This window comes from Mugil cephalus, chromosome 22, assembly GCF_022458985.1.
Source record: "Mugil cephalus isolate CIBA_MC_2020 chromosome 22, CIBA_Mcephalus_1.1, whole genome shotgun sequence".
Taxonomy (NCBI): domain Eukaryota; kingdom Metazoa; phylum Chordata; class Actinopteri; order Mugiliformes; family Mugilidae; genus Mugil; species Mugil cephalus.
In genome coordinates, this window is record NC_061791.1 from 9,603,048 (window position 1) to 9,629,604 (window position 26,557).

Sequence of the window (26,557 nt, forward strand, 5' to 3'; positions counted from 1 at the left end):
ATATATAGTTTTCAGTCTGGAAATACTAATAGCTTCGTGCAATGTCTTCCACACATAGAGGAGGAGGAGTACTCCCCAAGACCCGTAAACACACTTTGATGTGTAAAATGGACAAAACCGCCCTTTAAAGAAGCAGCACCAGGCCAGATTTAAGTCTCATTAGACGTCCACTGTAGTCTGAGTAAATAAAGTAGTAGAATACCGAAAGGTGTAACTTTACTTGGTTATTATGTAACTAATAACTATGGTAGAGTTTTTATTTCCTAGTATACCATCCTCTTCTTGACCTTTTTCTCCGAGCCAAAAAACTAAATGTCAGCCTCAAATCAGGCCAACAACAAATCTGACGTCAAACACAAATTTAGTTCTGCGGCAAACTTTTAATGTCAGCGTGGACTTCCGTGTTGTTTTCAGAGGCGAAACTCAACGCGTGCCATCTTCAGCTACGTAACTGGTGTGATCTGTTGTAGGCATCGGCACCGTCCACACAGATTAATATGAAAGTGTCATCTGTATATCTAGTTTGTGTGCTGTTCAAGTACAATTTGAATTTACACGCAGCTCAGAGATGAAAACTGAGGTAAATAAAGAAAGGTTAGTAAAGAAAGGGTTAGACTGTAGTCATATTGGTTTAGAGTGAATCCAATAACAAAATGTTATTCAATACCGGGCAGAGAATGAAACCAATTTTATTCCTATACTTTTTTTTAAAAAAAATATATATATATATACACATTTATATATATATCGATGAAATGTGATCTGCCGCTATATTCACTGTGTTATATCGTGCATGTGTGTATGTGTGAAAAAGGCGCACAGAGGGAGAGCAGACACCAACTTGTAAATGATGTCTTTCATCTCTTGACTTCAGATGTGGCTGTCATCCACTTCCATTATACAGCAGGATGAAGTGGGACACACAAGACAGACTGTAAGACGGGAGTGCGAGAACAAAGGAAGCTGAGAAACGTGTGCACGTACACACACACACACACACACACTTTCCTGGTCTGGCTGGACGTGTCATAATCACTGAATCGGAGAGGAATTATTCTTCATACTTGAACTTGCGATGTAAGATTTCAGGACAGATAATCTTGGGGATGTCTAGGTGTGGAAAATGAATGAGCAACACTCTGGGCTCCCTCAACAAACACCAGTGTGGTGCCCTTGAGGAAGCCACTTAAACCCCAAATCGCTCCAGTGGAGCTGCTCAGTGGCCAGCAGCAGACTGAGGCTGCACTGAGTGAATGTCTGCATGAATTTGAAGCACATGGCTTAAAAATATATATAAATACATAAAGCAGCCAGCTAAAGCCCTCCTAGGATTTTTTTTTTTTTTAAGAAATCTCAATTTACGCAAAACCCAGAAGAATGACAATTCATTCAAGCTAACGCTGCAAAGAGTAAAATAAAAGTCCCTTAGGGAAATTAAAGTCTGATAAAACAGGACATTCCCATATTACAGTAGCACAGCCGGCCGTGTTCACCCCGGATATCTCGGTGTAATTCTCTTCTCTCTCTCTGCTATCAGAATCACCTCTTATGTTTTCAGTGACAGCTCGGACAGCAGTCAACAGGAACCGGCTGGAAACTGAAATTGCTTTTTCACTGTCTCCAAACTCTTCTGCAGTTAAATTCCTATCAGCTTCGTACTTTTTATGAGGACGTTTTCATTCACCTAGATAAAAAATGGATACCTAGCCGACCTGGGCGCAATCATTTATTTATGTACAACTCTACTGTATGTGTAAAATACAAAAATTTGCCAAAAGCGATAATTAGTTCTAATTCTTAGTTGGCATATTGACATTTCTTGACGTTTTTATCTGCTATAAACGTATAAAGAGGTTTAGGTAATTAATTAAAAGGAAATAAAAGCATACTGGAGGGGATGTCCATTTAAATAAGCATAAGAAGAAAAAAAATCTTTACGAAAAGCCCATAAATCAACTGAATAATCCAGTTTTTCTAAAAAGGACCTGGTTTATTCTTCTGACTACTACACAAAACCACCTGAAAGCCAATAAACACAAAGAAAATGGAACAAACAGACCAAGTTGCGGTGTTGCCAGTGGAAAGATTTGCCTCTTTCACTTTAGGTCTGAGTCTGTGTCTGCAAATAACAGTTTACAATTCACATCTGTGATCTAACTGGCCTTGGCCACAGGTTATTTTTGAAATGGACCAAATTAACGTCAGTTAGAAGTGTAAAAAATTTGGTTTTCTGGGTGTTTGGAAAAAAAGACAGTCTCTTCTCCCCCGTGGTGTCATCTGAGCTGAAAACCCAATTAGAGAAACCTATAGTACTGTAACAATTCGCACGGCGTCGGGGCGACACTGTTAAATAAGTTTAACAGACATTTGCTTGAGGACAGAGACGGAGGAGGAGAGAGGGGGTCGTATTCGACGGATCTTAATGAGAACTGCATGCGGAAAAGGATAAGCAGCACTCTTCACCTTACATACCAAGAGGCTGGCTGCTGAGACGGCTTCATTAAGTCCACCAGACTATGGACTGTCACTCCTGAAAACGGGCGAGGCGGCCAAAGGAATGGGAAACAACAACACAGTAATAACGCTGACATTTACAATAGGCGTTGGATATCATATCCAATTTCTCCCTGCACACCCTTAATTCCTTTTTAATTGCTTTTCCGTGTTGGTTCCGGGATAAGGCTGTCTCTCTTCATTTATGAAAGTGGAGAGAGACGGGGACAGAGACGTGCGCACGGACAGCTGATGATGTGTGTGGGAGTGGGCGAGAGGCTGGGGGTATCAGATGCAAAAGCGCGGGGAGTGTGTTAGGGGGGGGTAGCAGCGAAGGCCAAGATAATTGGACACCGTTTCAAACTAAATGAAATACTTTTTAAAAAGGGCTTTGATAAAACTCCCCAAATTTGACTTTATTTGATGAAAACAACTGAAGAATTAAATGATGATCATATAGGCTACATGAATAATTATCTGGGAGCATTACACTTCAAACACTCATCTATAAAGGATGAATTATTTTGATGAAGAGTTCTGGATTGCAACAAATATACGGGTAATTTGACTCGAGAGTTATAGGCTTCTCTGTCAATTTGTCACCGTAGCACAGACTGTGATTGGTCCACTTGGTGCAGTGCATAGGTTTTCAACAGGGGGTCCGTGTAGGTACTGCAACATGAACATGAAATATTTTAGTAAAGGGAAACGGGATAGCTTAATACTGAATGCAAAACGATAATAATAATATGTATTTATAAATGGCATTAGCCCAAGTTTAATACAGAACACATATAGAAGGTAAGGGGTCCCCATCTGTTTGGGGGTCATTGGCCTGAAAAACGTTGAAGACCCCTCGTGTAGTTTATTTCTGCTTTAGTATTTCCAGCTACTTCTCCATCTCAACAATCTTTAAAGATGGAGCACACTGAGGTAACTGTAATTAACTGAGGAGGTTCAGAGATCCAATCATTTGGATGAAATTTCAGCCAAACTTTCAGTCGCCATCACTGAAACTGAAGCAGGGATTAATCTGACTAGCAAAAAAGACCCAGCGTCGACTAGCGTTTTTGCTGCCGTAGCTCAGCTCCGTCATCATCAGACCAATGAGCACCTTCAGCTTCATATCTTGCCATGTAGTATGTTTTGTGTGCATCCAGGGGGGTATTTAAGGTTTTTTTACTGAGTCATCAAAAAGCCTGTGTCCGGGATGCTAAGCTAACACGGTGCTAACGGTTTCATTGTGGAAAGTGTGTTTCCCAAAACTTCACGCGTTTACTTGTAGATTTATACATACAAATTTAAAAACATTGGTATAAAAATTAGTGACAACATTGTTGTAAAAATCAAGTTAGCCGTTTCCCTCAATCTATATGCTAAACCGAGCTAAATACCTTCTGGCTGCGTACTTCCTATACAAATATTGAGATCGTTGTCAATTTTCTCATCTAACGTTTGACAAACTTTTTAGCACAAATATTCCAGAAGCTGAACCAGGTATTAAAAGTTAAACCAAAATAATGGTAAGAACCAGCATGTGTACGTAGCAGGCTATGGGGATGGGAACAACCAATGTTTGAAAGTGCTGAATCTGATCCCCTCGGCCAATTTAACAGGAAATGCAGCATGATAAACACAGTTTTGTTCGACTTTTTTTTTTTTTTTTTTTTTTTTAAAGGCAGAGCGGTAAACAACATCAATCAAGCATCAGGTTCATCCCGCTGCTGACTGACTGACGGCACAGCCCACTGCACCACATAACTTGGCAACCCTGGAGTTACTTTTATCCAGCAGAGTGTGTGGTGGTTAATCAAAGCCCATAATTTCCATAATTCATGGATGCCCATCTGTTTGCCACCTACTCCCATGCCCAGTGCAGAATAAACAAATTCAGGAGAGGGGCCAAGGGGCTATTTAATGACAGCATCCGGCATCCACACACACACACACAGCAGAGAGCGCACACGCGCCGCACAGCCAGCATAGTCTAATCAATCTTCCGGCATGAAACATAATTCATTCAAAACACAATTGTTTAATCCATCTAAGGTGTAATATTTGCATCATAATTTACAAACTGAAGTTAACCAATTAGGCTTCCTAAGCGTGAGACTATTTCTCACCCCGATCACACTGACTCACATAAAATCTATCATCTCTCTCATCCACACGGTTTCTCACAAAAGCCTGGTCACACTCAGGCACCGCGATGATTTCGTTCTGATAAAAATCAAACCACTTTGATGTGTTGCTGCAGCTTTGTGATTGAATCAACAGAACTCAGGATAGAACAAGAAGCCGATATGGGAAGAAGATTATTTGGGATGTGAATTAGTGATGAATTCTCTCCTAACACACATTTAGTCATGAGGCAGCCAATAAAGAGCCACATCTGTCGTCTTCTGCGAGTTATATAATGCACAATTTCGGCTGTTTTACCAACTAGAAAACATGTAAACTATGACGATGCTGCCATGAAATAAGTTCATAATTGTTAGTTGTATATTCTTAGGGTTGGTATGAATCCAAGCAGCAACCTTCAGTCATGTAAAATATAGCCAAAGTTGTCAAATAAATTGCAGTCCTTCAAAATCCACAATCTACAGAGGTCCACGTTAAAATGTATAAATTAAAGTCTTGAACAAAAAAATGTTCAAAGGTTTACTTTGTATTGAGACTCAAAATTACATATTATTAAGGGCGTGGTCATCTCCATTTGCTACAAACTCTATGACTTAATCGATGCAAACACATATGATTTGTTGATGCGTCCCTATGTCAGTGGAGCGATATAAAAGTTAAAGCCAGTTCAACTTTTATATTTGGTGACAAGTGTTGGACATGAGCACATCCGCAGCTTCTACTGATAATATACTGTAACTTTTTGTTCCACTCGTGTGAATACAGCACAAGGCATCACCCACTAGTCTCAGCTCCACTACCCACAAGGTATATCAAAGTTAGGCAAAGGTAGTTCCTGGCAAGATGGCGACAGCTAGTGCCACTTCACTGGGCTTCAAAACCACTCTTGAGTAAATCATCACCGAGGCTATGTTCATCTTTATAAACAGCCCATAAAGCAAACCTTGTTCGCAATCTTTTACACATCAGCTGCTGCAACAATAGCTTCCACTTGCTATTTAATGATTACACCAAAATTTGCAGGAAATTGAAAAGTTTTAAATCCATTTTTCCTCCACAAGTCTCTATTTAAAACTTCTGAACTAGGTTAAAAATAGCTTAAATTGAAAAATGCTCACATATTTTAGCTGGAGGCTTGGCTGTTGATTGCATGCCGAGAACTGCTGTCACCCACTTACGAGTTTTATTCCCTAATGAGGTGTACAGTATAACACCACCACCATCACCAAATGTGAGGCCTGCTGAAAATGGCAAACCAGTAGATGTGATGATGGTACCTGTTGAACAAGAGTCGACAACTTCAAAAAAACAAAACAAAAAAAAAAAAAACGGTTGAACGAATTTAACAGCATTTAAGGCTACAAATCTTCGTGTATCTTCTGGTGTGAGAGGGTCATAGATGTAATCAGAGCCCCTCTGACCCAGCTGTTGGGCTCCATTTAAAGTATTAAAGCTGGAGTACACAGGGGATCGACTGAGGGACAAATGACTTTCACTACTTAAAACACCTGGTGTGATAACCATAGTTCCCCAGCTCTGTAAAGCATCAAAAGTTGAAAATAAATCTGAAATGGAAAAACTTTTATTCCAGTCGTTCCCTGCAGCTGTCTGTCTACTTGTGTCTTCCTAAACCAAGACAGCTGGCCAGAGAGCCGGGAGATATTCTGACAGTAACTTGACTTCTGAAGTGAAGGTAAAGAGGCTGAGACTGCTTCCCCCAATTCAGAAACATATTAAAATTTAAGTTGTTTTCATCCTTCGTAGATTTGGAGAAGGTCACCCGTGCTTTTATCTCATCTCGTTCAGGCAACTGCTAAAGTCACCCACACTCCTGCTCCTACCTGAAGTGGCGCAGGCTTTTGTTCTGCTGTAAATCTGAGTGCGTAATCTTCATAAAATGCATCTACATTTTGTTGCAGGATGAAAGTCGTTCAGATTAGATAGTATTTTTATGTGGGGATACTACACTAAAGGACTGGCAGCCCACATACATTCTTTCCTCTCTTATTTCTTCTTCCTCTGTCTATTCAGCGCTGGATTACCACCCAGGCAAAGTGGGCAGCTGCCCCAGGGTCCCATATCCACAGGGGCCCCTAAGCCCCAGGTTTACTGTGTGAAACCAGGGTTTTGGTAATTGACCATTTGCTAAATCCTTCCGTCGAATCGCAACTGCCAACTCATGAAAGCAGTCCTGTCAAGCTTTGTGTTTTGTTTTTGTACATGTTGAAGCATGGGCATGGTAAAATCATACTGTAAACTCATAATGTGAAATCATGTGTATTTCATACAGTATCTAAGGACTTTGGCAAAGATTTACAATAAAACAACATAGTACCCCAAAATTCAGACTACAATGCACCATTATCTAATTCACTTATCACTATCTTGCTTTCTTTTCAAGCACAGAACATGAAACAGATCGAGTGTGCAAAATTGTGTCAGGATTTGAAAACAGTCGGACCAACTAAAAACTTAGTACATTGCCAATGGTGGTGTAGTTTGAGTGATTTCGGATTTGTTAAACTGGATTATTACGTGGTGAACGTCGAGTTAACGCCAACACCATAAACAACGTCACTTCTAAACTTTCATCTCTACCATAACTTCCATCGCATGGTGCTTTCACAGACATCAAGGATAAAAAAAAAACAGCATTGAGCATAAACACGTGAGCTTATCGATACCTATCCATAGCCTACTGTACTAGAACTGCATATTGTGTTGTAAGATGGGAATTTAATGATAACACTCACCAGCAATTGGTGACTTTTTTCCAGCCTCCTCCTCTGTGTAACCGCAGGGCGTTTGGTGAAGTTATTGATTGACTGATGTCGAGAGGTTTCGGACCGTTCCTCCGATAGCCTTATGTTAGCGGATCCTTTCCAGGTGGGTGTACATTGTAGTACAACTTTTGTTGTATTTTAGGACTGATTTTAGGATTATTTTTTTTCATGTCACAGTTGCATGGGCGTCATCTTTGGTGAATATTTCCACCCACTTGATAAACCGTTGTTAGTTTGCTGCAACGACCCGCTGGGCTCCTCACCTGTCCTCTCGGACGCGTCCGTGTCGTTATTGTCACGTGATCGTCGACTAGTCGACAAGGCCTCCCTGGTCTCTCTACTCTGGAATTGGTTTAATAGTGTATGCAGGGGCGCAGCCAGGAATTTTGGGTCCCGTGAAAAACAATCAATGGGCCCCACCCCCTAATTGTACAGGCTGAAGGGTCCGTTCATGTACAGTTTGTTCATTTGAATTTCAATTCAGACTGGAAAGTCGACAAAATGGACTCACCAAGACTTTTTTTTACTGTTGTGAAACTTCACAGATATCTAACTTTTACTTCCAAAATCAAGTGAAAACAAAGAGACCACTTATTTAGCCAATATATTTTGTTATTATATTACAAAATGATATCTTTTATGGTGATGGTTTAATAATTTCTCTCTTTTTTACCTATCTTTTGGAATAGTCCTAACTTTTCTTCCCTATACAGCCCCACTGCAGACTGTAAGTCTACATTTTAAAGTATGTAAACTGGAAATGTTAAAATGAGTATGAGAAAGAATTTTAATGCCACTCATGCTATGATTACTTTAACGAGATAGCGACAGATAATGCCTGCTGGCAACAAGCTGTCAATTAAGTTGAGAGCTTTTTATTTTGGGGATTTTATATCATTTTATTTTCTGAAGTTAGTTATTCCTGTTTGTGGTCACTACAGCAGATGTGCTTCAAATGTGTGAAGCTAATATATTCTGAGTAACCATACTCGCACACCAGCATAGTGAAATACTTTACTTACAGAACAACTCACAGTTTTATTCGTATTATAAATGTTATGTTTGATACCTCACATTTTACAACATCACACATGTTTGACAAATAATCTATCCTGCTGACGTTCACTTCAAGTGGCTACACATTAAGCTTACTAATTTACTAGCTTAGGGATTCAATTACTTTCACGCATTAGTATCACGTGAGTATCATGTATCAGCTTAGCTATACAGATAGTTATGATTAGAATCTGCAAGGAACATTTATCAACATTAGAGGTCGAAACGACCAATAGTCATCAAATGTGTCCAGCTACATCAGTTCTATCAGAATGAGACGAAGAAGGGAAAAAAAAGAAAACGATATAGCATTGTATAGCAGTTTATTGATTTCTGACATGTTTTCAAATATATTCCATGTATATATTGTATTTTACATTATTCTTGGATTTAGATTTTGATGTTTTTCATATATAGTGACTGAACTATGACCCAAAAGAGGAATATCTGATATTTTCTGATCGATAAAAAGTACAGTGGGTGAATTGGTAGGTAAACAATACAAAATTATAATATTTTGAATACAATACAATTGATTGACAGCTTACGACAGTTTATGCAAGTTCTCACGTAAACAAACCTTGTGACTTCAACTATATCTCAAGTTGTGTATCCTGTGGTATATCTCTCATAATTCATACAAATTAGCCTTGTTTGTTCATGAATCATGAGCCAACAGAGACACTTTACTTTTGGCTACTCTCCTTTTACAGAATCATTACTTCAGGTCTAGTTGTCGTGTTGTATCGAGGACCCAGTGCTTCGTGTCAAACAACCATTGAAGTCCCAATGAGAGCAAACATACAGTTTAACTTGTCAAATGCTTGCAGACATTGTGAACAGCATTTATCCATAATTACTCTCCGTCCATTCTTGTCTGAGTAATTCTGTGTCTTGAAATATCCCTGAGCCACAGCGTTTTTAAAATAGCTTTCAAAGCCACTTGATGGCTGTTTCCATAATGGCTCCATCATCTCATTTGTATATGCACTTTTACTGAAAAGCCCCATTCATGGCACAACAGAAGCCAATTATTGGCAAAGTCTTTAAGCGTGAAGCACGACGAAAAAACAGAAAAAATGATAAACGTATTGTCATGTTTCATTGCAACTCTTTTTCATGTACAAATGTTATTTACTGCCAAAATTAAATGAAAATGCATAACCATTAATTGGCAATTTTCTGCATTCAAAACTCTACAAATTAACAAGGCAAAAAATGGGACAAAACGAACCAAAAACAAGCTTCATATGAATTGTTGCATCCTTGGTAGCCACTAACTGGGAATCCAGCTAAACCAATCACACATCATTGCATGCACACACTGCCTATTGACTAGCAGCATTAACATCTAACACTCTGCATATATCAATCTACTTTAAAAATAGTCCAGAGATTGATGTGATATGTAGACATTTACATTTTGTTTTCTTAGTAAGGCATGCCATTATTCAAAACTTTCTTCCAACAAAGGCTGTGATTCCTTTGTTAGCAGGTTATAGTCTCCATGTCACAGCCGAAGTTGTTGCCATGACGATAATACTGCAATTCTCTGTAACTGTCACTGAACAGCTTCAGAGAGGACTTTAAAAGGAAGTGATGTGAATTTCTCCAGTTACCTTTGCTCTGCAAAGCAAACAACTGAGCAGGACTCGCCATACTGGGGAGAGGAATAACACTTTGTCATTATGCATTCGCAGCACAAAAGACGAGAGTCTCGGAAAATGAAGTAATTGCAAACTTTGCGGTTGATTATCACGGCGAAAAACACTGCAAGGGAAATTCAAGTTTGTGCACAAGTAGAAAAAGATTTGCAGCTGCACAAATTAAATCACCAGAAAACTGTGTGGGATACCTGCTACTCAAAGTTCCCACATTGAGCATGTCACTGAAGCACACCATGCCCACACATTTTTAAGCTGCAAGAGGAGACTTAAAAGTTGCGAGAGGAGACTTAAATGCCCATTTTTGGACTAAGACGTTTGGACCAAAATTCATACTTGCAAATTAAATGAATGTGACGACTGACGTGAGTCCCCAAATACTTTTTTTTCCTCCCAAATCTACAATTATTATACACATTTAAAATAGATTTTTTGAGGCCATACAGAGCATATACAGTATTTTTAACACAGTTTGGATGTTGACTGACTGGTGTCTGAATTTTACTGTCAGCTTCTTCGGTGTCGAGTTTCCTTCTCTGAGAAACTTTGTCACCCAACTATATCCTCCTGTGTGACAGAGCTTACCGTCCCTAATGGCAGCAAACCATGAAAAATATGCAACTACTATTTGACTCAAGCCCGGTATGAGCATGAGCTGCACACATATAAAAAAAGTACATTCATCTAAACGTTTGTTTTGTTACTCTAGCTTTGGTTCATATGAGACATCTTTAGTTGGTTAAAAGGTTAGAAATCAGGTGAGAGTTTTAGAAGTGTTTGTTGTAGCTGCTTAATGAACACAGTGAAACTTGGGCCAATATTCTACTTGGCACCTTAATACACTGAACGCTAAAGTGCTTTTTTTTGTTTTTTGTTTTTTTTTTATACAGAATATGTTATATATGACTCATGAAAATGAATACAGGCTCAACACGTCAAACTTCCACACGTTTAAGGTTCACGTCTCGAAATGATAATAATAATAATATAGGTTTTGTCGCCACCCAGTGGTCTTTTCCAGACTGGATTCTCTGCAGACTTAAAGGCCTCTGTCATTGCTCACACACATTTCATTTTGGAGAAAGAATAACAAAAAAAGAAAAATGAAATCACAGAATCTTTGTGATCAATGCAAATGTAAATTGTGCCAAAAAAGCCAAACTATTTCACCTAAAATGTTAAATGCTTCAGGAGCTACATGAATCCTGCTACTTGTTCTTATATCCTGTGTTTTGCTGACTAAACCTAAGATATGTAAGACTGCTAATTAATTTCCTACTGAAATCAATACAAAAGGTCAAACTGATGTATAAAGTGTTCACTTATACTGACATCAGTTACCACAACTAGGAGTCACCTGAATTGGTGCGAAGCATTTTTTTTTTTTATCAAATTCATATGGCGCATAGTGTTCGGTAGCTACCTTGAGTTTCAAACACAACTGACGTCTGGTCTTAAAGCACCAGAGTAAGGCAGTCAGATATGGCTATGGTTTATAGCACAGGTGTGGTGTCAGTATTTGTGCATGCTCATGCAAAATAGTTTTTTGTGTATGTATGTACTATATATCTGTACATGTGGTTCTTTTATGATTTACTGCATACAAATAATCCACACTGGCTGCCTCATTTTTTTTAAACTCACTCAAAAAAAAAAGAAAAAGACAAAGAAGTAAAGCATCTGCTGGCTTGATTATTATTATTTTTTTTTTTAAACTCACAGACAATGGAGCTGCTGATGTAAGAGGAATCCGCACTCATTCGTCAGAGTTCAGACGGCACATTAAACGCAAATGGTTATTGACATCAGTTTGAGTCCCCGGTCTTGGTAAGATGGAAGAGGCGACAGTGCAGGAAAAATGCAAAACATGACTTTTTCTTGTCAAGGCTTGTTCTCAAACTCGCGTCCACACTGAGGTGCCAGTGCAGCAGTTTGTTGAGTCATTTCTTGCTTCCTTCCAAGCACTGAACCGAGCTGCAAAAAAAATAAAATAATGTCCGCTGACTGTTTGGGGTCAGACGTAGATGCCTTCGGGGTTGAGGCTGGAGGAAACGGTGCTCTGAAGAGCGCGCAGGTCGCTGGGTAGGAGACGGGAAGAGCCGAGCCGTTTCAGAGAGCCACACTCCACCTCTGCAATTAGATTAAAAAAAGGCAGGTCAGCTATTTGGGAATAATTTCAGTAGCTGCTCAGCGTCATTTTACTGATGCGACCTTGATATATTGCCACAAAGTTAACCCTTTAGGACATTTTATTTTGAGAATGAAAACAGAGGATTTTTTCCTGTGAATCTCCTGCAGCATTTCACAGCGATTAGCTCCGCGTAATGGGGTTATAAATTTATAAGCTGCCTCAGCACAACAATCCTGCCTCAGAGGCGTGCAGTCTGGGGTGTCATTCTGACAGCGGCCACCAGGTGGCACTGTGCCCAAACATATACAAAACGACAATATACCTCAGTTATTTATTAAATTAGCCGTAAAATGCAACTTTATTGATGACGTCTCTTTACTGGTCGTTATGTGCCTTGTTGTGATTTTACCGTTGCTGTTCTCTTCTGTGGCTTGAGCAGGCAGCACCGTGACCTTGGTGCCGGTCTGCTGAATGAACTGCTGCAGGTTGACCTGTCGAAGCTCTTTTGTCAGCTGCTCCAGCTCCTGCTCCTTCTCCTGTGGCGAAAAGAGAAAGAGAGCCTGCGGGTAGACCGGTACGTGCCGAACAATAAACTCAGCCACACTGCAGGCGCATCGTTCACGTGGGTTCACTGTGAGCGAAGTTAAAAGTGGTCGTCTCTGCACTTTAGGGTGAAATTAATATGTAAAACGTGTAGAAGGGGATCATAGTTTGCTCCCCTGAAGTCATAACTGAGACAGCTAAAGAACATCTCGCAGATGATTACGCAACTGCAGGAAAGGGATTGTGTACTTATTCAGGCCCCTCTCTAATCAGGCGAAGAATGCTGTAATACTCTCCCTCCCTTCGCCTTCTCATTACCTCATGCTTCCTACACCCTTCTGGACTACGCCTGCACATAGAGCACTTTGGTTTGGGCTGGGATGCACTCAGGCAAGGATCCACTGCACATTCCTGCGAGCCAGAGATAAAACTTTGCTTCACTGCCCACAACTTAATAAGCTTAAATGTTCCACCTGCGTACAGCAACAAACTTATCCAACTTTTCATTTACCACTTTTCAAAAACATTCGCCGTCTTCCAAACGTAACGGCAACGCGATATTTTTAGCAGATTGCCCCGAGGGTGCTGTAAATCCATCCGGAACCCGCGGTGTCGAAATGAAAACATTAAAAATAGTGTACGGCAGAAAGTGAGCTGACCTGTAATCTCTTGCCTGACTGGCCAAGCGAGCGCTCCAGCGCCCTGCAGCTGCTCTCCAGCCTCGCCGTTAGTTGGCTCTGCATTTCCAGCTCGGCCCTCACTTTCTCCAGCTGGCCTTGCACCTGAAACACGGGGAGTGGAGCGCCCGTCACGACTTCGCAAGAAAGAAAAGGAGCTAATCTCCGCAGCGAAACGTGTAGGAGGACCCTTTCATGCTTTAATGGGTTTAGAAGTTTAATATGAGCTCCTTTTGCGGTGGAAAATGATGCAGGTTTCATTTTGGATTTTCATATCTTGCAACAACAGGGCTAAATATAAAAGTGCCTCATTAATGATGCTTTTTTCGTATATTAGGTAGGATTACTGCAACTGTTTGAAAGCCAAGAATCGACAGGATGTGCAGTGATCCTCTGGGCTTCAGACCTCCAACAAACTACAGGTTTTATAACATAAAACATGCCTTAAACCACAATAATGTCAAGCTTCACTTACATTTTATAGGACAGTGAATGCATCTGGCTGCAGAGCAACGGCCTGAGTTTTTTTTTTATCTCAGCAGTTTAACTAAATACATTCCTCTCTGTTTTCCTGTGTGTGTTTTGGAAACCAAGATAAACTACCTCCTCTTCATTGGCCCTCTGTTTGAGCTCGGCCTCCTGCTGCAGTCGCTCCTGCTCCAGGCCCGTCTCCATGCCCTATGCAATGCATCAAGATAATATTCAAATCAGCACAGGTTCCTTCTGTTTCCTCAGGAACTTCACTAAAAGCACACCACCCAAAAAAAAAAAAAAAAGCATCAGCTGGGATCAGGTGGCTTCTCTATGAGCTCACCTCTATGCGCGCCAGGTACTCTGAAAGCTTGCCCTCGCAGTCGCGCACGCGGCCCTGCAGCTCGGCTAGCTGCTGCCGCAGCTGCCTCTCGCTCTCGTGCTCGATCTGCAGCTCGTTCTGCCAGAACTCCTCCTCCTCCATCTCGGCGTCGTTCCGCCTCACCTGCTGCTCCAGAAGCAGCAGCTCGTCCCCCAAGTTTCCTTCCTGTTAGGTGAGAAACCATCGGACGGTTGAAGATGATGTAAAAAAAAAAATAAATAAAATCAGGTTCTCTCTGGGCCGAGGCCGTTCTCACCTCGCCAGCCTCGCCCGTGGCCTCCTCCCAGTCTCGCAGCTCGGCCTCGCAGCCCAGCAGGCGGCTCTCCAGGGCCTGGAGCTTGTCCCTCTGCAGCTGCACCAGCCGGCCCAGCTCTCTGGCCGGGCTCCCAGGTACAGAAGCTGTTCCATCCCCTCTGACTCTGCTCAGGTTCAGGCTCACTCCACGTTGCTGGGCCTGCTTGGCTGTGCGCACAGACGAAGGTGGGTTGGTGGAAGATGAAAGGAGAAGCGGGAAAAATAAAGATGGGAACAGAAAACACACGCTACCTTCAGTCTCCCTGCTTCTTCCAAATATGTCCCACAGACCCTTGGCGCCTCCCGTGAAGGTCAGAGACTTGCGTTTGGGCTCCCTCCGTTTGAGGGAGCGGTCGGCCCCCGACGAGCGGAGCTTGGCCAAGGGCGGGAGGCTCTGGCGGTAGAGGCCCCGTTCCGGGACGCGCGCCAGCCCGTCGGAGTTCGGCCGCTCGCTGACGGACGGGCCGGTGCGCTGGAGGATGAGCTGCACGTCGCTGGCATACTGACCCCACTTGTTGAGGGACACCACGGGGTTCTCATTCGGAGCCAGGTGGCGCTCCGTCTCCCGCCACTTCTCGATCAAAGTGTATCTGCCGGTCCGCCCTGGGACAAAACAAAAACTCGGGTTAAACAGCCTCCAACAAACGCGACGTACGTGACGCTGGAAAGAGGTTGTGACGTGTACTAATCAGGTTTTGGCAAAGTGTGAGGACAAACAGCTGTGGGGTTGTTTTTTTTTTAAATTCTTTGATCACACTAATCACACACACCTTCCAAATTGGATTAGTGAAGCCTATTAATAAATACAGATTTTAACTTGCCTATTACTGAACGGACACATCAGCGAGGTGAGCTGAAAGAACACGAGAGAATAACCAGGTATTTTGTGGTATCCGTGCTGTTCCTTTACGCCTCGAGCACATAACGTTCTCCAGATCCATCTTGAGTGCAGATACTTTCCTGCACACTGTCATCATCTGGCTTGCCAACTCATTTTGAGTCTGTTTGTAAGTGCACTTCAGTGGCCAGTAAATCCTGCTAAGCCCTTTGATTCTGTACCATCACCGAGTTCTGGAGGAGCCTTCGGAGGCCGAAACACACCGCAAAGCAAGCCCCCCTTTCCGCTTTTCCCCACTGGCTCTTGTGCCGGTTTACGCATGCAAATATTCACACAACATGCACAGAACCGGCACTTAAAAATATGTCTTTTAAATTTTCCTCCACAGAAACCCAAGGCCTGGTGTTTACTTTACATAAACACTATTCCAGTAAATTAAACTAATTGCGAGGAAGAAAGCATGCGGGCGAATTTCCTTAAATTCCAGAATTATGCAGCCTTCATTGTACACCAAAAGCATTGTATTTTTAAATACTTTAATTTCGTCTTCATTAAAGTAGACACCTTCTTCCACTTTTAGAAAAGCGCTGCTGTAACTGTTACTGTAAACCCATGCTGTAAATGGAGAAAACATTTACAGACTTTGAATAGCGTAGAATTATTATAATGCAATGTGCAAAATGTGCCTGAAAGGTAAATTACAATTAGAATAATATTATACTTTGCATGACAAGAGGCTTTTTTTTTTTTTTTGGCTGCAGAGACCTGAATTTGACCTCGGCAGAAAAAAAAATAAAAGTTTTATCTGGGATAGTGCCTCATACATGTTTATTTACTTTTAGGAAAGCAGAACAACACTTGTAGTAATCATCTACACGAAGAGATTCCAGATTAATAGAAGGTGTCGCGGCGTAAAACGCCCCAGTGGACCCTCCGTCCAGAAGCGATGCGACCTTCTAAAAACGATTAAAATAAAGTTGGGCGTGTGTTGCATTGGAGACAGATTAAACGCAGACAAAAGGACAAAACCTGTCTTTCACAGCTCTCCCACGCTCGCGCGCGAGTGGCAGATGCAAAGAACTCCACCGGCGTGTTTTATTGAAAGAGCTTTACAGTGGGAAAATTCAACTCGACAAACAGCGATTGTGTTAGCCAAAGGGCTAGGTTCAACGGTTCACAGCTTTTTTGTGTGTGTGTGTGTGTGTACTCCTGTATTCTTGTCTGTACACATATAGATAAGAGCAAAACGCTGCCCCATCGCCTCCCACCCCCTTTGCACGGTAAGTGTCCTTGTAAAAAGAGGTGCATTCATCACTTAGGCCATTCACACATCAAAGTGCCCTGGCCGGGACAAAAGGCACAGTCAACACAAAGGACAGTGGATGCCATAACTCCCGCTACGCTGTCACTGTGAAAGACACGTTTTAACTCCATCTACGGGGGTTAGAGTAAAATCTTCAAAAAGTACACACCTCTTTGAATCCGGACAGATGTGTGTAAAATGTTCATACAGCGACGGGCAGGGCGGGAACTTACCTCACTACAAGTGTACGGCACATGTCAATAAAGCAAAGACTGCAGCATGACTCATCCTGTTTTGTGCGCCCCATTTACGGTGAAAATCTCTCTGTGCCCTCTAGTCGCTTTTCATTTTCATGCAATTTATCATCTCCAGTAGGTCTGACGTCTTGCCTGGCAAATATTAGACACAGCCCACAACACAGTATATCCCCGGGGGGATTTATGTAGGGCAAAATATAATTTACACCATTTTCGTCTAGACGTGCTGGTGTTGGGCTGCAATGCTCCCCTTCATACAATGCTTTACATTCTCCCGTTATTGGATTTTACATCAAGCGTCTGCCACTTGTGAATGTGACGGATAAGAATACGGTTATTATTTTTTATTCCTCGTGTTGAAGTTTTTTGAGCTTACCGATGGCTTGTGCCAAAGCAATGACCACTTCCTGGCATGTGGTGAACTCCGTGACCCCGCACACGATGCGCTGCACTCCGTCCACCCACACCTTCAGCTCCATGGCCTTCATCCAGAGGCCCCCACCTCCCCCTTCAGTCCTCCACACCACAAGGGGGTGCTGCTATTCTTTTATTTTCCATCCTTAAAAGGCAAAACAAAAGGCAAAAGTTACGCATCGCACACACAAAGAACTTTTCACTCAAAACGAAAGAATTATAGCTGCAACAGTCAATGTTTTTATGTCAACTATAATTCTGCTCCTGCGAATCTGTTCACGTTTGTGGAACACTTTAATGCCTTTTAGCTGATTGTTAAGTTTGTGTTTTCAGAAAGGCAAACAGCTGTTTTCAGTGACAGATCTAAGGAATTCATAGTGGACAAGTGGACACAAGCAAGACGTCTGATGCACAAATTAGCAACTAGCTAGCACGTTCTTTAGCATAGCACCCTGAATGTGACAGATTTCAGTCACTACAAGCTCATCTAGGTACATTAGTCTCAATAGAGCTTTTATTATGTCCCAAATTTTCACATCTGAGTCAGCAACATCCTCACAAAACAGTCACGAATTGTTTCCTGAATGGCTTCACAACCATTAAAGAGCGAACCACATCACGGATGAAAACTCGCTGTCGACTCGCAGCAGCACTTGTTCCCCTGAATTGGACTTCATGTAATGAATTGCTGCGAGGACACGCTTGCGGTGCAGCAATTGTGACCGGGGCTAAGAGAACTCTTCCGATATATTTTTCACTTGCCGGCGCTCGGCGCGGTGGGAGGACCGCGTGCGCGGAGAACGAAAGCCATTTCAAAGCGCTGACACAAGCACCTCGGCGGCGAGGCTGTCGTTACGAACCTGGCGCGGGCCGCGTGACAGCGAGCCAGAGCAACGGCGCAGTGAAGGAGCAGGTGTTTAATGCTCAGTTTTGCAACCCTGCTGAGCAGAAGCGATCCCTCTCTCCTGACTGGCCCATCAGCTCTGCTCTGATCCTTGAATTCCATACAGCTTGAGGGCTCCCTTAACAATTTAGGCACCTTCCATCTTCATCACAGCTGGAGTGGGACTCCCATTCCTCCAGCAATTTAACTACTGGTCCCCCTGTGAGGTTTTTTTCTCCCCCGAGAGTGCATTATGCTGCACACTCCTCTGCACTCAAGGTATCTGGTAATGGTAAGGCCTTAGCATTTACCCAGAAGCAGGGCGATTTGTTACTTTAGATGGATACTGCAGGACACATTTCAGAAAGATGTTACAGGTCAGTGAATGAGACTATTTCAATGAGAAGAGCAGAAAGGCAGGCGGATAAACACACAAAGCAGGTGGACAAATAGAAGGGAAGGAGTTAGGTGTGGCCTGGAGGAAGGAGGCAAACAATCTGGGGATGAACAAGGAATAATAATGATAAAAAAAACACACAATTCATCGATTTTGTTGGCAAATCAAAGCATGACGCACGCCGAGCTCACTCATCAATAAGGCAGCCGACTGTGACCGAAACCATTCACGCAACGATCTGCAAGACGCTCTTAAAACTCACGGCATCCCAACGGACTGCGACGACACCTTGAGATTTTTGCGTAACCGCGGCCGAAATACCGGAACAGGGCGCTTGTTATGACGGTATAAATCACACCGAGGTTTCACAGAGGAGGAAAATCCAGTTGGCGCAAACCTGTGAATGTGAGCTCAGCCCAACACATTTATTATATCATCGCTCAGGCCACACACACACACACACAAACACACACACACTCATATCCACTGCATGTGAGAAGTCATTCACTCCGCAGTGATACAATTAGAACAAATGTACTAGGACGACAGGGGAAAATAAACTACATTCAAATGTAAATCAATCACATTATACGAGATTCCAAAATGTAAGTGTTTAAAAACAACATTTAATATCATATTTAGGAGAAATGGTAAAAATATTCGCATGATATATAGTATGATTGCAAGGTTATTCACTCATACGTATGTGTGCAAACATGGCCTCCAAAGCTACTTATTGCCACTGTTTCTGCGACATAAACATCACAACATATGCTAAAGGGTGTTTGTATCCTGTGCCATAGGAGCAAGCAGCTGTGCAGGAGCAGATGTTCAGATTCACTTTAACCAGTCTTCATCATTCCTTCCCATCTTGCAGCTTTGATCCCGGACGACGGGACGGTCTCGACAACCCAGACGCTTTCAATTTGTGACACTAAAGGGGATCTCTGACATGTGAACCTTAAAGTCGGCGCCCGCGGACTCATCAGCGCTTCGCTAATCGAATTCTCCGGCCAACTGCACCAACAACACTGAAGTGTGTTTCCTTCAGGAAACGAGCTTCGATTTTCTTTAAGTTCCAGCACCTGAATCGCTACAGAGGCCTGCCCCCCCCCCCCCCCCCACCTCCCCACCTCTCTTCCTCTCTCAAACAGTTGCTATTGTAATTCTGAATTTTCATCATGCTATTATTCCCTTTAATCTAAATCAAAGTTACTTTGATGCTCCCGCTTGCCAGCATGCGAATAAATAAATCATACGAGCGAGTGTACACAAATTAATAAGCTGGGACAAGGGAGGGAGGTGGTGGTGGTGGGGTGGGGGGTGTGGGGTTGGGGTCTATTCTGGTTCCACATTGCGAAATTATTCTTCCATATTTAGACACACTCGACGAGTTTTACGTCTACACGTCGACACAACCTGCGAAAAAGGTGCTGGAATTTCCTTTTCCATTAGTCACAGTTTAACAAACCGCCCGGCTCAACGCTCCACGTTCCAGCTTCGCGTGGTAGTCTAATCCATTCACGGAGGGAACAAAGCTCTGGAACTCCCTCAGTTTCACCGCAGAAAGCAGAAAAATATAACACTTCTGTTGCTAGGGGTGGACTCAGGTGGATTTATCGTAACGCAGCTTTTGTTCAGTCTAGTCTTGGAATCCAGAACCTGCAGAGTTTTTTATTAAAGGTCTGGCCTTTTTGCAGACTTCACCTCACCGTGAATTCCCTCCACTTTGTCCAGTGGTCATGTTTACCAATGACCGATCACATTCCAGCAAAACTGAATGGTATGCGTTTTTCTGTATTACTGGTAGTCCGAGTTTCTCATTCCCCCATCACAGGGGGGTTTGGTGTTTGCATACCAAAGTGGAGAATTTGGTATGCAGAGGGGATGGGGACCTTCACACTATCAGCAGCAATTAGTTGTGATCAGTGGACAACCTGCGCCTCAGCCACACCTTCTAACTAACGACAGTCCATCCAACATCCGACATGTTGTAGTTTTCATGCCGTCCCATCTTAAAGGAAGGCCAAATATGGACACCTCATGGTTGCAGCAAGTTACTTAATTTATTAGAAAATGGTTTCTGAGTCAGTGTAAGAGTTGCATGTCTACTACACAATGCAACACATCCAATTTTATATAGTATTTCATATATTTTTTGTGTTACTAGAGCTTCCAGGATTTGTATTCACTTACATTTAAATCCACTGTTCCTTCAAAGGAGCGGAACAATAAACTAGAAGCACAAAAAAAATAAAATAAAATAAAAGGGAACCACGGCAGTACACTGTCTTCAGCGGAAGAGGTAAAGCAGCAATCATTTCGGTCAAAAGCGAAGGAAATAGTTGAAAAGACGGATTGCGGTCCTGCCGCGGGGAGGAAAGGTCGCAGCCATCACTACAAATCTTCGGCGTCAGACAACTTTTGCCGCAGCCATTTGCTTTCAGACATGAGGGATATTGTGTTGTCTGGGCCGTGAGCCGTCGGGGCTAAACTTAGTGGTGACTTCAGCCTGCCTCCCCTGAAGTTTCATTCTCGAGATGCCACAGGAAGGCAGAGCCGGGGAGGGGAGAGCCGCGAGGCGAGTCAGGGTTCCTTCTCTGGATTTGCTCAGACATGGACGGCGGCTTACGAGACGGATCAGGGCGTAAATGCCACTGAAGGCTCCTTTAATATCGCCGAGCTCGGGGTACAAAGGTATTAAAGTGTAAAATAAAAACTTAAGGTTTGAATTTAAAACAAACAGTTCATTTCCTCTACGAAATTAAACTTTAACAAACCCACTGATTAAATTTGAACTCTTAACCTTTGACTGTTTCGTGTTCCTTTGCCACTGACAAACAGAACATAGTTGTTCTGATTTCTTTCAGAGAGCTATCTTTAATGGAATTACTTGTGGAAACGTTGGTATTGGCTATACGTGACTTCTTCAAGTGGCAGCAGCAGCAGCAGTAGTAGTTGTAGCAAGCAGCTCAACAACAGGCGATGATGCAATCAGAGGCCAATTTTTAGGGAGGTTGTGGCAGCAGTAGGGGGGGGAGTCCGCTGAAACAAGTGGTGCACAAACAAAAGAGCATGCTGCACTGTGTGTGTGTGTCTGCACGAGAGCCCACATGGCTACAGCATGACTGGATGCAAACAATCCCTCACCATGGCGACGCAGCTCCGGCTTTGTCCGAGCCTCGCACAGATGACTGGATTGATTGGAGGGTACGGGTCTGGGAAAGTAGACCAAACAATCGGTAACAATTAAGAAGCGACCCGTGCTTTCCTGTCACTTCCCCTTTGTCTGCTCTGAATGCGGGCTGCGGGAAAAAAAAAACACGGAGGTGCGTTAACCGCGGCGAGGTTCCCTCTCCAGCGGGGGCCCGCTGGAACGTCTCAGGGTTCTGATGGAGATTAAATAAGCCTCGGCTGGAGGAGTGAGAGGAATTAGAGGAGTCCCCCCAAAGGAGGAACTGAATTAAGAGTTCGAGGCAAAGTCTATAAAAATTTGATGAGAGATTCTACATCGGCTGTTTACACAAACACAACATAAAATCATCTGATAAGATACTCTTGAGGGATGACATCAATAAGAATAAAACTCCTTTTGAACATGTCCCCAATCGAGCACCAAATGTGCCAGATACATTACAGAAAATGAAGTTAATGTTGCCAGGTTTATCGACAACAATGAGTTCATTCAGTGGACAAACTGCTGCTCTTACTCATCTGTCTATCAACTTTTTTTCAGAGGATGAGTCATTTTGCTGTGAAGAAATCCGCCGTGCCCAGATGACATGCACGACTATGTCACTGTTGCACTTCTGTCTGTCACAACTGGCCTAGGCATATCTTCACCAGAGCAAAGTCAACTCCCAGAGGAAAATGAAAAATGTTGTGGGTGGGTGAAGTTCTGCCTGGATTCAAAGGTACAAAACCCCCTTTCGATAAAATCTAAAATTCCTTCTGATCGGGCCACTAGGTTGTGACTGAGGCGGTTACAAGCTTCTGTTTGTTCTGATTAGACTTTTGTTCCAGTTACTAGCAGAATACTATTGTCCACATAAAGGCATCCAGTGTTCCTGGCGTCTATTTCTCACACAAATAGTCCAGTTACCTGGTTGCAAATCATTAGAATCTAAGAGTATTATCAGCCTTCACCTCAGGTTTTTGGTGCTTTCAGCACGTGACACCGAATATATGCATGATCCTGCACACTGAAGCTCAAACGCTGTAAATTACAGTAAACAACAGATGTGAGGTCGTTTAGCATTCATGACTCTCAGAGAATAGTTCATCCCTGGATGAGGCAACGCGCAAGCGACTTTTCGAGGTGCAGCCGTGTTTTCACGCTGAATGCTAACTAGTGTTTACACGCTGGAAGACACGGTGGGAAAAGTGGCGCGACGTCTCACGAGATGAAACGTCCGAGGATCTCTTAATCTTAAGCGATTAAAAATCATCCGAATGTGACGGTATTAAGTATTCACAGTAAAAGCAGTGACGATCCGTCCAACAGCAGCAGAGGCGGCTCACTCAAACCCACAGGTGTTAGCCTCACAAGGAAAAATTACAGGATTACTTAAATTACAATGATTACTCGTAAACGGCGGCCATGATTCTCTGTACGGATTTTCGTGTCAATCTCACCAGTGGCTCTTGAGATACTTCACCCTCAGCTCGGCACGAGAGCTGGAGGCTGAGTTGCAAGAAATTCGAATGTCAGCAAGTATTTCTAATGGAAAAAGCAAATTAAATTAGATTTTGACCTTTGTCTTCAGACAAGATGTCACTTTATTTGATGGAGTGTCCTGGAGACTCACTGGTCCTCACACATACAGTAATATAGTCATGACTTTGTGTTTGGTGTTGACTCACAGCCTCCATACTATTACACTAATATACACTAATGCTATTAGACTCCAAGAGGAAATCCTGAACCTCCTACTACAGGTTAGTCAGCCATGCTCTGGCCTTTACATTTTCTAGTTCTGGCTCTACGCTGGATTCAGATGCACGCTGCTCATTGTAGACGTCTATTTGGAGAATGATGGCGAGGTGGCTGCAGGTTGAGCAGGGAGTAGTAGGGCGACACAAGGACATTGCATGGTCTCCTTGTGAGCAAACAAGAAGTGATGTTTGCAGTTTTAATCCAAATGCAGGTATTTGTCACATTTATACTTTGTCTAGACAAACGTCAGCTCAAAATCCAACTGGTAGAATTAACAATCACCATATTAAATTTGTGTACACAAACTACCACCTCGCCATCTCAAAAGTAAGAAACTAATCAGCTTGGTGGAGACAATAAGCCCTTAACCCTGTAAGACTCGGAGCTTAGCCGACCACAAGGTGGTGGGAGGAGTGGGAGGAGGGGGAGGAGGAGGGGGAGTCTGCTCAAGGATAACCTGGACTGGATTTACTCTGCCAACTCTGTGAAGAGTTTTCCACTTCACCAGCAAAGGTTTAATCTCACAGGCAAATATTGACCACGATGAACGATGCATCTACTAGTGCAGATAACAACGCTCGGTGAAATCAATTATTTGAATAATGGAAGACGCGGAGCTTGTGTTAATGGAGCTTTAGCGGTCAGCGTTTGGCTTAGAAGCCAAAATGAAAGCAAAGTCGCTGCACTTGCGATTTTGCGCAAAGTTCATTTCAAGGGTGAAAGTTGGTTAAACTTTACTGCTATGTCTGCTGAAAAGAAATGAATCAGGGTTTGCTGCTGAACTCGGGTAAACTCATCATCTGTACGTGCGCGACGTGGTTTCATTCAACGCAAAACCCTTTATAAAATTCACCCACCAATCACACTCATACGTTTTGGTCTTTGATACCTTGAGTAGAGCTTGTGGTCCGATCATTTCTCCAAATCAACTGCTATTTTCGGTACCACTCCTGAAAGTAACTTTAGAGGCTGATCTTCTTTGAATGGAGGCTTGCCTGCCCCCCAGCACATGATTGTTGGATCAAGGAAGTGATGTCTAACTTAAACCTTGGAGCCCCTTCTTAGCAGTGGTAAACTCTCTTGACATATCTCCAGGTAGCTGTAGAGGAGGATTAAGCTTCTCTTTATATGGGTTATTCTCCATTAGCAACACCCGCTTTTAATTTACTATTGTGTTTAGTTATTAGTGTTGTTTATCATGTTTTTTCTTACTTCTTTTCTTACTTCTTCTGAATGTACAAATTTTGCTTGCTCATCTACAAAATTGTTGCACACATCCTCAGTAGCCGTGTTCTATATTCAACAGCTAAAATAGAAATAGAATAGTTTTTTTTAAAAAAAAAAAAATGTAGTGAAAGCAATTTGGCAACCCTAAAACATTTGAAGGAAATAGACAAAAAATGTGGAAAAAAAAAAATAGCAAAAGGTGGTGTTTCTAAGAATACGTTTTTAAAGAAAATTCAGATATTCATTCCATACCTGTATGGGATGTGCCATTTATTTTACTAATCACACCTGAGTAAATGTATTGATCTGTCACTGTGTTTTTGTAAATTAAAGTGTTCCTACTACAAACACACAGTTTGCCCTTGCCTCCATAGCAGGCGTGTTTACTTCAAGGACTTCACACTCTGTGGCTGCGGCCGTGCGTGTGAGTCAGTTGAAAGAACTCTTGATTAAAAACACTGCTGACTGAGCTCTTACGGCCCAACTCTATTAGCAGATTCATCATTGTGGGGCTCAGCAGATCCACTCACACACACTGACCGCTCAACTCGCATGCATGCACACTCACATCCTGCTGGCTCATGGATCTGGTATTGGTTCAGTCCAGAACACGAACTGAGGATGTGTGAAAATACAAAGCAGAGGGGGATAAATCTACAGCTGACCCATCTCATTAGCTCCTCTGGGTTTCACATGTATGCACTAATAAACTGAACTTAATCACAGCCTTGTTCAAATGGCAGCCTTTAAATGTTGGTTGACGCATTCAAGTTCCTCAGACCCGTGCCAAAAACGACAACATACCTCCGGTGAGCCGCAGATCAGTGTTGGTCAGAGCATTTGTGACTGTCCTCTTTTGTGTTGTATTTCTCTAAAAAAAAAATAAAAATAAAAAATGAAACAAAATCCGGTACTTGCGATGGGGGCCACTTGCGGGAGATCTGTGTTTATTCCGTGTCGATCCGTGCCTGCATCGGAGTCAACGGTGTGCGCACCTCCCCGCCTCTCCTATGAAACAACCCGTGTGTGGATGTAAACACGAGTGCGCCCCGGACAGCGGACATCCGACAAGGTGGGGGCTTTCAACATCTGCTGCTCTGCCTGCTAGCCCCGCTGCACTGCCCATCAGAGGTGCAGACCTCACTCACTTGTAAATTACATCGGAACAGAACTGGGACACCGCAAGGCATGCTGGACCAGTTAAAGCTGCAACGCACAGGGCTACGCAAATGGACCGAGCTCTGATGCAGTCACAGGGAAGCGGAGTGTTTCCATGTGAAGAGCGAAAGGACACACGAGGGCTTTTCAGTTTTACTTATGAATAAAAAAATCTGAAGTTATTCACTGTCTTCATTAACACTTCATCCTATTGCACACTGAATATGATTAAAGTTATTCTGTGATTTCACCTTCAGCAGAGTACCACTTGGTAGAATTCAGAAAATATTTTTTTTTATTGGCATCAGGTAGTATAAAAGTAGCTGGTGTAAATGCTACTATGTACTTTTAAAGGACCAGTTGGAAGGATTTAGTGTCATCTAGTGGCAAGGCTGCAGATTACAACCAACTGAATACGCGTTTACAAGCAGACTGTCAACTGAAATTAAAAACAGTGCAATTAAAGAAAATGTTCTCAACAAAATCATCTAAAATATCAAAATAATGC

General features: G+C 42.7%; 1 protein-coding gene across 2 annotated transcripts; it reads right to left on the reverse strand.

Moving 5' to 3' along the window:
• Positions 1-8,780: 8,780 nt before the first annotated feature.
• On the reverse strand, positions 8,781-26,139 carry rassf8b (Ras association domain family member 8b). Of its 2 annotated transcripts, XM_047575632.1 has the most exons (10): positions 25,696-26,139; positions 21,879-21,946; positions 17,411-17,593; positions 14,889-15,239; positions 14,599-14,804; positions 14,304-14,507; positions 14,093-14,167; positions 13,472-13,594; positions 12,679-12,805; positions 8,781-12,268 (listed from the first exon to the last, which is right to left on the reverse strand). In XM_047575632.1, the coding sequence occupies exons 3-10, from the start codon at positions 17,520-17,522 to the stop codon at positions 12,153-12,155; spliced, it is 1,314 nt and encodes a 437-aa protein (XP_047431588.1). In that variant the 5' UTR covers positions 17,523-17,593; positions 21,879-21,946; positions 25,696-26,139; the 3' UTR covers positions 8,781-12,152. The 2 variants fall into 2 exon arrangements, with proteins under 2 accessions (XP_047431588.1, XP_047431587.1); XM_047575631.1 differs by lacking the exon at positions 21,879-21,946 and having other exon boundaries at positions 25,696-26,138.
• Positions 26,140-26,557: the final 418 nt, after the last annotated feature.